This window comes from Dromiciops gliroides, chromosome 3 (assembly GCF_019393635.1).
Source record: "Dromiciops gliroides isolate mDroGli1 chromosome 3, mDroGli1.pri, whole genome shotgun sequence".
NCBI classification, from domain to species: domain Eukaryota; kingdom Metazoa; phylum Chordata; class Mammalia; order Microbiotheria; family Microbiotheriidae; genus Dromiciops; species Dromiciops gliroides.
In genome coordinates, this window is record NC_057863.1 from 297,919,247 (window position 1) to 297,931,329 (window position 12,083).

The following is a 12,083-nucleotide window of genomic DNA, read 5'->3' on the forward strand; positions in this document are numbered from 1 at the left end:
CGGGTCTTAATTGTTCTTCAGTATATCTGAGATTAGTTTTAATGTTAGCGGTTGCTTTTCCAAGGCCTTGAGTTTCTAGTTTCCACTCTGAAATGAAAAGGACATTGAAGGAGGGTATTGTAGGAAATAGCTTAGGGGTCACTGCATTTCATTGGTTGCTCCAAACTGGTGAAGCTCTGTCTCAACTTATTTAGCAAATATTGATTAAATATCTGCTGTGTGCACATCATACTTCACCATTTATACCTTCTGGTTGCTAAATTTTATTTTATATCTTGTAATAATTAATATATATTCTTGCTTCAGGGGCTTTTGATGAAGAGTTTTATATACTTAGTCATTTGCCTTAACTTTTCAGAGAAGGCAAACAGTGAGAAAGAGGAAAATGAGACAGCAAAGATTAATTGCATTGGGAGCAAGGAGCTGAGATTGCATGGGAAATCATGGGAAAAGGACGCGAAAAGTATAAGATATGTTTGATTACAAAGGAGCATATTTTGTGTTTTTTGCAGCACTAAACAAAACAGTCTCTTTCCTCAAAAACAAAAACAAAAAACAACTGAGCAGATTGTGATGTAGTTTTGCTTTTTGGCTCATTAGTGGATGAGCTAATATATGACTCTGGGAAAATCATTCTCTGGTCTCAGTTTGTTATTTTTGAGTCATTTTTCGTTGTGTCCTACTCTTCATGATCACATTTGAGGTTTTCTTGGCAAAGATACTGGAGTGGTTTGCCATTTCCTTCTCCAGCTCATTTTACAGATGAGAAAACTGAGGCAAACAGGGTTGAGTGACTTGCCCAGGGTTACACAACTAATAAGTGTCTGAGACCAGATTTGAACTCACGTCTTCCCAACTCCAGGCCTAGTTCTCTATCTAATGTGCTACTTAGCTGCTGGTCTGTTTTTTTCATAAAATGAAAGACTACAAGATCTCCAGAGTTCCTTCTAGCCATAAAATTCATTGAGTCTGATTTATTTGGGTGCTCAAAGCTTTATAAATAAGACTTTTCATATAAATGTACATGATACTGTAATAGTTTATGCCACTTTATTATATCCTGTTGATAAAATGTCTGTTATTTACAGAGCCATTAAGTCTTCATTTTCCACAGTGTTACCATTTCCAAAGGTTTTCTGGTCTTTTTTTCCCCCTCTATAGTATCTTCTGCTTATGTCACTCTTTTTCCACTCACATGGTCCCCACTCTAGTTCAGGCACTTGTCACTCCTCACTTGGACTGTTACTTATATTTTTTTGTTGCTATTGTGTTTTCACATTTGCTAACCTTAGAACTAAGTGATTAAAGTTATTGTATTGATCTAAGAAAAAACCTGGGGCAGCTAGGTGGCACAGTGGATAAAACACCGACCCTGGATTCAGGAGGACCTGAGTTCAAATCTGGCCTCAGACACTTTCTAGCTAGGTGACCCTGGGAAAGTCACTTAAACCTCATTGCCCTGAAAAAAAAGAAAAAGAAAAAAGAAAAAAGAAAGGAAGGAAACCCAAACCTGTTGAGGCATATGCCAAAAAGTAACACTTATGTTTTATATGCCACATAGAAATTTTGTATAAGCCAAAATTTGCCAAAAACCAGTGCAGCCTGTATTTGGAACAATATGTCAATTTTTTGATTCCTTGATTATTCCAGAAGTCTCTTGATGATGTTAATTATTAATAAAATTATTAATAAGATTTTCATACTGAAATAATTGAATAAATCTTACTTTGCACAGGACTATAAGTTTTCAAAGTCGAGTTTTACCTCCTAATTCAGTGTGGATGGAAGACACAAAATTGAAGAGCCTGCATGTATGCCATCCTGAGGTATTGTAAATTTTTTTGGTTTGAGCTTGTATATTACAGAGGAAGAAAAATAGTAAACAAATAGAATGCCCATTGGTGAGTTATTCATATGGACCTATGACCGTTCTGAGAGTCCTTCTTAAAGCTTGATTTCTCTCATTTCCTTAGTATAGTTCTCTCTTTGATTTGCATGTCATGTATGTTTGTTTATTTTAAACACAGAAACGGAACATTTACAATAGAATCTTTGGAGGTTTCCTTATGAGAAAAGCATTTGAACTTGGTTGGGCTACTGCTTGTAATTTTGGGTAAGTTGTAATGTATACATTATAGTAATTTTATGTTTTTTGTTTTTTTTTTGCGGGGCAATGGGGGTTAAGTGACTTGCCCAGGGTCACACAGCTAGTAAGTGTCAAGTGTCTGAGGCCGGATTTGAACTCAGGTACTCCTGAATCCAGGGCCAGTGCTTTATCTACTGCGCCACCTAGCCACCCCCACATTATAGTAATTTTAAATATTTTGGTGAGGTTAGGTGTGTTTTTCCTAAAAATAAAAAAATGTTACCAGTTTACATGCTTGAATTGAGTTTTCATTTAAGAAAAGTATCTCTATTAATTCTTATATTTTAGGCCTGCTGAGAGGAGGAGGCTTTTTGACAAGGGTTTGGTGTCAGAGTGGCCTCCCCCTTTGCCTTTACAACACAATAATAATTGCTTTCTTCTTTATAAACTTGATTTTTGTTTAATATTGAGTCTACCTGGCTTAAGGAAGAATGAATGAAGAAGCATTTATTAAATGCTTACTATGTACTAGGCACTGTGCTAAGCTCTGGAGATATAATACAAAAGCAAAGATAGTCTTTGTCTTGAAAGAGCTTATATTCTAATAGGGAAGTCAACACACATAGCAAATTGTGGCCTTAGGTGGGACACTTTGGTTGTAAAAGCTGTGGGGATGGTAGAACGATGGAAGATTCGATTTTGATCATGATTCTACAATTGGACAGTAGGGCAAATTGGGTTGGAAGGGGGTACACTTTGGGGCACAAGTTGGTGAGACTGTCAAGAACATGGCTGGGCAATAAGGAATGGAGTGAAGCATTTATTGAGGTTTTCCTGAAATACTGGACCAGGAAAGGTCATCAAAATCAAGACACTGGGGTTCCAGGGTCAAAGAGAAATAGAAATAATCTTTACTCTATGTAGACCCTTGAAATACAATTCTCTCTTCCATCAATAGTGCTTCTAGACCTTTTCCATTTACCGTGGATGATATCATGTTTCAGAGACCTGTTGAAATTGGATCACTGCTATACTTTTCTTCCCAGGTATGTGTGAAATGAGAAATTAAATCATATTTCCTATGTTTATTTCAGCAGTAAAGGAAAGACAAGAAGATACATTTCTATATCTTAGGGTTATTTTTTCTCTTATAACTGCCTTTTTTCCCTCATTCTTAGCAAAGTGGTTGACTCTTATTCTTTCTTTTTAAAAATACTCTCTTAGGTTTGTTTTACTGAAAAGAATTACATTCAAGTTAGAGTACACAGTGTAGTATCTTTTCCTGGCTCTAAAGAGTACAAGACTACCAATGTCTTCCATTTCACCTTTTTTGTTGAAAAAGAAGTGCCATCGGTGGTTCCCAAAACTTATGGAGGTAAGCAACAAGGGGGGATGTTTTTAGGAAAGGGGAAAAGTGTCAGAATTTTGTGTCCTTGTTATTTATTATATTTAAACATGCACACACCCACTCACACTCACTCACATAGCTCTCTATTCTGATTCCTGGGCACAGGATTTTATAGGGTAAATTCTTAGGATCCTTCCTTCTCAGCTTCCAGCTTAGACTTGTGAGCCCCTACAAAAGAAAATGTGCAGACCATTTGCATTTGCACGTGCCCTCTCCCATTGTTGTTTTTCACTCCATCTTCATTTTCCTTTCCTTCCCCACTTCCCATCTTTTCTAATTCAGAAGAAAATAAAATAAAAGTAGTTACCTGAAATTTGTTGTTATTATTTTCCCCTTCATTTTCTAACTAATGAGTTGGGTGACAGATTAAACTTAGGGTATACCCTGGGTGATCTTCCATCTAGCCAATGATTGTCAGAGAAGCCTCTTAGAAGGTTTTAGTTGGGGCAGCTAGGTGGTGAAGAGGATAAAGCACCAGCCTTGGATTCAGGAGGACCTGAGTTCAAATCTGGCCTCAGACACTTGACACTTACTAGCTGTGTGACCCTGGGCAAGTCACTTAACCCTCATTGCCCTGGAAAGGAAGGAAGGAAGGAAGGAAGAAAGAAAAGGTTTTAGTGGCACATCACTGTCACTGGTTCCCTTGTTTTCCATTATCTGCTTATATCCTGATTTGCTGAGATGTGGTAAGTCTCTAAAGTACCAATCTATTTCTTTCGTTTCAGATTCCATGTTATATTTAGATGGTTATCGACGTTTCATGGCCACAATGCATCAAAAAAGCAGTGGAAAAAGTACTATCCAGTGACACCCTAAAAAATACCACTTTTTGGAAACTAAGGACGGGGGAGCATATGGTATTTAAGGGGGGTAGGAAAAGAGTTGTGGGGACTGTAAAAGCATTCTTCATGGAGAAGGATCACACCTGTAGGAACTGCCAGAAAGGGTTTTTTTTTAAATTTTATTAAAAAAAACCTCTTAAAATAATTAAAATTATGTTTATAACCTAATTTAGTACTATATTGCTTCCTGTTTCTTCTCTGCCAAAGAAGCAGGACAAGATTTTTCTAAACACTTGTGAAACATTCTTTTTCTGCCCATATATTGTATATCAACTTTAAAGGTTCACTCATCATTTTACCATTTGTTAAACCTTTGTTGCATTGTCCTTGCTTTTTATCTGAAATTCTGTTAGGATTTTACTCTTCTTCAGTGTTTCTCCTGTTCCCACCCCAGGCAGCTTGGCCCAGTGAAGGGCTTGGAATTAGGAATACCTGGAGTTCAGATCTTGCCATAGACATTGACCAGCTCTGTGACTCTGGGCAAGTTACTTTACCTCTCTTTGGTCAGTTTCCTCATCTCTAAAATGGGGGTGATTAATAGCACCTGTTTCCAGGTTGTTGTTAGACTCAAATGAGATAATGTGTGCAAAATGCTTTGCAAATCTTTATAGTGCTAAATAAATGTTAGCTTGTATTATCATCTTCCCCTTAATTTTATGACATATATGGTGGATGATTAACATATTGTGGTTAGAGAATGCTCCAAGATGTAGTTTCTTGTTAGTGTTCTTGAAGATTTGTAGGAAATTAAAGATAGAATCTCCTTCCCTACTTCCACCATTTGTAACTCCTTGTCCTGCAGGGCTCTGTTTAGTTGTCACCTTCTTCATGAAGCCTTTCCATGTTTTCCCAGCTATTCCCACACCCATATCAAACACTATATTTATTCTGTATCTACTTCTTTGTAAACTCATTCTATTCTCTTATTAAGATATAAGCGCTTTGAGCACGGAGGCTATCTCATTCCTGCATCTTTTATCCCTAGTGCCTGGTACCTGGGATTTAACACGTGTTCGTTAATTGTTGGAGCAGGCAAAGACCTCGGGTGCAGCCAGGGAGAGGAAGATTTGGCAGTAGAACCGGTGTCTCCCAGCTCAGCCCCAGGGTTTTTCCCGCTACTCCACATTGCCTTGATTTTAAGTCTGATGTGGCAGATTTAGGTTAGGCCAGATTGTGAATCTCAAGACAGAAGAAACTCATGTAAACCACAAAATCCAAGCTGAGGCAGGGATAATTGAAGGTGGGCTGATGTCCCCAGGAGGAGGAGGAGCGATGGTACTTCGCTTGAGGTATGTTGTAGCTGGAGAGGATGTACCCAGGACAGAGTCAGTGAACTAAGAAGTGCCATTACTCCTTTGAGCATAGAGAATAGTATAGGCTGATTTCTCAATTGCAGAAAAACGTAGTGAAAAAATGGAAAGAGGAGAGAAAAGTCTGGGAAGTTAATTTGGGATGAATTGTGAGGGAGAGGACTGAGTAGATTGGGAGAGCCGAGAGCCAAGAAAGGAAAAGTCTTGGGGGCCCAAGGAGACAAAGGGAAGAATAGAAACAGTCTTGGATGGTATTTTATAATTTGGTTCCAAGGGATGCTTTTCCAGTCTTATTTCTTAATACCCTCTCTTTATCTACTCTATGATCTATTCTGATCATGTCAAAAGGTTTTTGCATTCATTCATTCATCAAATTTTGTTTTTGTTTTGTTTTTTTGGTTTTTTTTTTGCAGGGCAATGAGGGTTAAGTGACTTGCCCATGGTCACATAGCTAGTGTCAAGTGTCTGAGGCTGTATTTGAACTCAGGTCCTCCTGAATCCAAGGCCAGTGCTTTATCCACTATGCCACCTAGCTGCCCCCTCATTCATCAGATTTAAGTTATTAAGTGTCTACTATGGGGAAGCTAGGTGGCACAGTGGATAGAGCACCAGCCCTGGAGTCAGGAGGACCTGAGTTCAAATTTGGCCTCAGACACTTAACACTTACTAGCTGTGTGACCCTGAGCAAGTCACTTAACCCCAATTGCCTCACTAAGGGAAAAAAAAAAAAAAGAAAGTGTCTACTATGTGCTTAGGGGGCTGGCCTTGGAGTGAGGAAGTTGTTGGAAGTAAAGTGACTTGCCTAAGGCTTCCCAGGTCATTAGTATCAGAGGCAGAATTTGAACCCATGTCCTCTGAATCCAGAGGATACACATATTGGCCACTTGAATGTGGGCAGCTCACTTAAACTCGCAAACCACGGTAAGGTTAATATCTCAGCTAATGTCTGAGACTGAATTTGAACTCTGTTCTTCTTGACTTCAAGTCCAAAGTTCTATCTACTGTGTCACCTAGCTGCCTCTAAATACAAAGTATAGTTTTGACGAGAAGGGGCACTCCTCTAGGAGAGATCACTACAGTAAGGCCTGGGGTAAGAGTTGGGGCTTGAGTTAAGCCTTGAAGGAATCCAGGGATTCTATAAAAGTGAGGTGAGAAGGGATCACAGTCCAGGCAGGGAAGACAGTCTGCAGCAAAGGAATGGAGAAGGGAGATGGATTACCCATCTTGGGCACCTTTCCTCAAGTTATGGTTCCTTCTCCCTAAAATGTCCTGCTTTCCCATCCTGCTAAGTTCTACCTATTCAATTTCTCACCCATTCTTCAGGGCTCCACCTCTTTCCTCAAACCTTCCCTGACACATGCTCTTCTCCCACAAGCCAGAAACAGTCTCTCCCTCCAGTCAACTAACATAGCAAGAACTTTAGACTTCTCATTACACCTTCACATTCTACCTTGTGTTGAGGTTACTTGTGTACCTACCTGTCTTGGCTTCTCTAAAAGTCTGTAAGCTTCAGAAAGATGCAGATCATAGTTGGTATATCTTTGTGTCTGCTGTAGTGCCTTGATCATAGTAGGCACTCATTAGTCATTTATTGGATAAACGAATGAACACGAGGTACCAAAAACCAGCTACCTACCACCCCCAGGAATCTATTTCTTGTTACTCTTTCCTTTCCTATAATCCCACATTGAGCAAATTAAGAAAAAAAAAAAGAAAGAAAAAGAAAAGTCTTCAGTACATAGTCTGGTAAAACAAAGTTGCCACTTTGATCATGTCTGAAAACGTGTCTCTTCACTGCATGAAATTCATCACTTCTCTGACAAATGATGACATGTTTCATCTTCATTCTTTTGAATTCATGGTTTATTAGATTGGTCAGAATTCTCAAGTCTCTATATTATTGTATAAATTATTCTCCACCTGATAGCTCTGCATCATTTCATAGAGGTCTTTTTTCAGTTTTCTCTGAAACTTTCAGTTTCATAATTTTTAGTGGCACAATGTTTCATGGCATTCCTATACCACAACTTGTTCAACCAAGGAAAGACCTTTAGCTTCTAATTTTGGCTATCACTAAAAGAGCAGCTATAAATAATTTTATACATATGAGTTCTTTCCCTTTTTCCTTGATTTCTTTGGGCTCTAGACTTAGTAGTGGTCTAGCTGGGTCAAAGGGTATGCCAGGTGTAGTCACTTTTGAAGCACAGAGATATTTGTCAAAAGCATTTAATTCCTGGCACATAGTATGTGCTTTATAAATGCTTATTCCCTCCCCCTTTCCCATAGTTCCAGATTGCTTTCCAGAATGGCAGGACCAATTCCACTAAGAGGATACTAATGTACCTGTTTCCCTCCAACCCCTTGTGAGATTTAAAATTGGATATTAGATCATAAATCTCCCCTACTTAACCTTTCCCTTAATTTATCTCCCAGACTAGTAAATGGAAGAAGCTTTTGGTTTTCTAGATAGACGTTTTATTGTTATGGTAGTCACAAGGTGATGTTGATTAGAAGGATAGGAAAGTAGAAACACAATACAAATCGTCTTAAGTCTAAGCTTAGTCTATATTCCTTATAAAAACTCACCAAATCCGAAGGCCACCTTTGGAGAGAGAGAGACCATCTGTGCAGCGCAGTCAGGAGACCAGCAGAGCAGGAAAAAGCCCCACTTCCATTCTCTCCTTGTCTTTTAAGCTCGCACCCCGGAAGTCGAGTGCGTAGCAGGCAGTCTGACGTGCGCAGCAGGTGGACTGGCGTGCGTAGCTCATGCTGTTGGTCTCCTCCCCAAAAGGGTGGTCCTTAAAAAAAACTGGCGTCTTTCAGTTATCCTAACCGACTGTTAAAAAGCTTTCATATTTTTTTACCACACCCTGCAACCACCTGTCGTTTTCTTCTCAAAAGCAGTTTTGAAAGGTATGTTGTGGAAAGGAGAGGGAAATGTTGCTAACACTGGGAAGAAGAGGTCGAAAATGAAGTTGATGAAAGGAGTAGTCAGTAAGACAAATCGGGAAGATCTTGACTTGAAGGTTCTCGACAAGGTATGTGAAACTAAATGTCATCTGAATGAAATCAATTGCGTATACAAATAATACTTCCTATATCCTTACAGGCCTCTGTCCATGAAGCCAGGCAATCCAGTTGCCAGTGGTGGTTCTTGGTGATGGTCCTAGCCCCTACAGCATCACTGTAGGAAACCACAGGGAATTATTAGTTCTAGTCTTTGTTCTCTCTACCTAGCTTGACCAGGACCTCTACCTCTCTGGGCCTTCAGCTTCCCACTGGCCTCATTCAACCCTTAGCTGTCATCTCAAAATCATGTCTCAGGTTTCTGAAAGACCTGGTATATACAGGATGTCCCAAAAGAAGCTTAAAGCGGCACTAAGACTTTTTGGGACACTCTGTATATGGATTTTAGCAAGGTATTGCCTGATGTTTCTTATGAAACACTTGTAGACAAGGTGGAAAGATGTTTACTAGATGATAGTATAGATTCTGTGATTGAAACTGAGTGATTTGAGCTTTGCTTCCCTTTTCTTGCCCCTGCTACTTTTGTAGAGATGCATAGAGGCCAATAAATTGGCCCACTGTGTATGTAGTAGCCTGGCAAAGCCAGTAGGTCATTAGCCTCTGGATGATGAGGTGCCCTGTGGGTGATGCTGAGCATTCTGTGGGAATCACTATGGTCCAAGGAGTGGTCATATGCCAAATGTGGCATTTCTCTTACTGTAACCATTTGGGGACTTGTGAGCCTCACTAAAAAGATTTCCTCCCTTTCAGTTCCTAGTCATCGGGTATCTATGACACGAAGAGATATTTTCCCAGTGGTTCATCTGCAGTGATAATATGTCTATATTCTGTACATTCTGTACATGCCTTTGTAAGGAACATGTTGTCACCCCCATTAAAATGTAAACTCCTTGGGGCAGCTAGGTGGCACAGTGGATAAGGCACCGACCCTGGATTCAGGAGTACCTGAGTTCAAATCTGGCCTCAGACACTTGATACTTACTAGCTATGTGACCCTGGGCAAGTCACTTAACCCCCACAGGCCCGCAAAAAAAAATGTAAGCTCCTTGAGGACAGACTTTCATTATTATCTTCATATCCTCTAGCACGTAGTATAGTGCCTGCCACTTATATAGATTTTTGGTACTACTTAGATATTGATGAAAAATATTCATAAGCCTCTTATTTTTCAAATTTGAGTTCAAGGCAGTTTTCTAGGTGATCATAAATGTACTTAAGATCATAGGATCATGTTTAGAGCTTAAAGGGACCTTAGAGGTCATCCAATCCAATCACTTAATTTTACAGATGAGACAAATTAAGTTTCTGGGAGGTTAAGTGACTTGCCTTCCAGGTGGCTGAGTGGTGCAGTGGATAGAGGGATACTTGAGTTCAAATCTGGCTTTGGACTCTTACCAGCTGTGTGGTGCTGGGTAAGTCACTCAATCTCTCAGGCTGTTTCCTTATATTTTAAATGAGGATAGCAGTACCTACCTCCTGCGGTGGTTGTGAGGATAGCAGGTATTTGTAAAGTTCTTTGCAACCCTTAAAGCACCACGTGTTACTGTTTTCATAATTGCCCAGGATCATGTAGTTGTTTCTTAAGTGGGGTTCAGGCCTAGGTCTTCATGACTCCCAAGTCTTCTCTCCATTCTGCCAAATGGCCTCTTGTTAAGAATCTGTCAGTTTTACTTTGATTTTTGAGATATGGTCTTCAAACTTTTGAAATGTATAGGTGTAAATCAATACACTAGGAAACTTTGAAGGACCTGTTAGTCTTTGAAAGCAGCTTTGTGGACCAGAGGGAAATTCGAAACAGAGGTTTTAAGGGCTCTGTGTAGTTCAGTCCCTTGGGTTTGAATGGCCCCTATTTGCTTCTACTGTGACCTGGGTATTCTGGGAAAGGAGGGAACAAAGAAGCAGTGAAGGACTTGAACCATTTCCTCTCATAGGGTATGATAAGAATCTCTTAAGTCTATGAGCTTGGATGCATATCAAGAGAAGTAAGGTGGTAAACCTTACTTATTCTTTCAGGGGAAGCTGAAATTGGGTAAGTGGTAATAAATCTGGTTGTAGCTGACAGATGGGGGAAATAATGGAGATGAACACTTACTTTCCTAGTTACCCAAGTTCTGACCTCATTAAAAAAGATTTACAGGGGGCGGCTAGGTGGTGCAGTGGATAAAGCACTGGCCCAGGGACTCAGGAGTACCTGAGTTCAAATCCGACCTCAGACACTTGACACTTACTAGCTGTGTGACCCTGGGCAAGTCACTTAACCCCCATTGCCCTGCAAAAACAAAAACAAAACAAACAAGATTTACCGTATCTCTTGAGGTATGATTCCTCTGACTCAACCATTCATTTAGGTCAGCTTCTTTCTTGTTAGGCTATATTCAGTAGTCTCTTGGGGCAGCTGGGTGGCACAGTGGATAAAGCACTGGCCTTGAAGTTGGGAGGACCCGAGTTCAAATTTGACCTCAACTAGCTGTGTGATCCTGGGCAAGTCACTTAACCCCAATTGCTTTAAAAAAAATCCAGAGTTATCTTCAGTTGTCCTAATATATGTCTTGCCACTGGACCCAGATGGCTTTGGAGAAGAGAGTGAGGATGGTGACCTTGCACCGCCCTGCCTCACTTAAATCTAGTTCACTACGAGTCATGACATCACCTCCTGATGTCATGGTCCTCGACAACAAAGGACAAACAAATCAGTAGACTCCTATTTGGTCTTCCTACCTCAAGCCTCTCTGCTCCAGTCAATACTGCACACAGCTGCCAAAATGGTTTTCCTATAGCATAATTGTGATCATGTTATCTCATCTCCCCTCACCCCCACCCCCACTAAACTCCATTGGCTTCCTATTACCTTTAAGGATCAAAATATTAAGTATCTGTCATTTAAATCTCTTCACAGCCTGCCCCCTCGCTCACCTTTCCAAATCTTACTTCTCCAGTTCACATACGTTATGATTTGGCCATCTTGGTCTGTTGACTGTTCCACGTGTCATCCCTTCTCCTATGTGTACCTTTGCACTGACCATCCCCCAAGCCTGGAATGACTCCCTTATCTCTGCCTCTTGAAATCCCTTCAAGACTCGGCTCAAGAGCCAGCTTCCAAGTGAAGTCTTTGCTGATTCTTCAGGCTCCACTGCTAATGCACTTGACCTCCCCAAACACCTTGGATTCACTTTGTCTATGTTCTGTATATACCTACCTTCATCTATACAGGTGTTCTTTTCATTAAAATTATAAGTTCCTTGAGGGCAGACTTTTTGGTCTTTTCTTTGTATCCCTAGCACTTAGCACAGTGCCTGGCATATAGTAAGTGCATTAATAAATGTTAATAGACTGATGATAAGTAGAAGTGTGAAGAAATGTTTTAAGGCAAATATAAAAGGGGGCTCAGTGGGTACCACATTTAAATTTGT

At 40.1% G+C, this 12,083-nt stretch overlaps 1 protein-coding gene across 4 annotated transcripts in view; it reads left to right on the forward strand.

Annotated features, from left to right (window-relative positions):
- The window catches only part of ACOT9 (acyl-CoA thioesterase 9), a 32,883-nt gene extending 26,798 nt beyond the window's left edge, over positions 1–6,085 (forward strand). For all 4 annotated transcript variants that reach the window (XM_043997645.1, XM_043997646.1, XM_043997647.1 and 1 more), the window contains exons 12-16: positions 1,736–1,826; positions 2,028–2,113; positions 3,045–3,132; positions 3,311–3,461; positions 4,220–6,085. In XM_043997645.1, coding sequence (XP_043853580.1) covers positions 1,736–1,826; positions 2,028–2,113; positions 3,045–3,132; positions 3,311–3,461; positions 4,220–4,302 — 499 coding nt within the window. In that variant the 3' untranslated portion in view covers positions 4,303–6,085. The remainder of the gene's footprint in view (positions 1–1,735; positions 1,827–2,027; positions 2,114–3,044; positions 3,133–3,310; positions 3,462–4,219) is intronic.
- Positions 6,086–12,083: the final 5,998 nt, after the last annotated feature.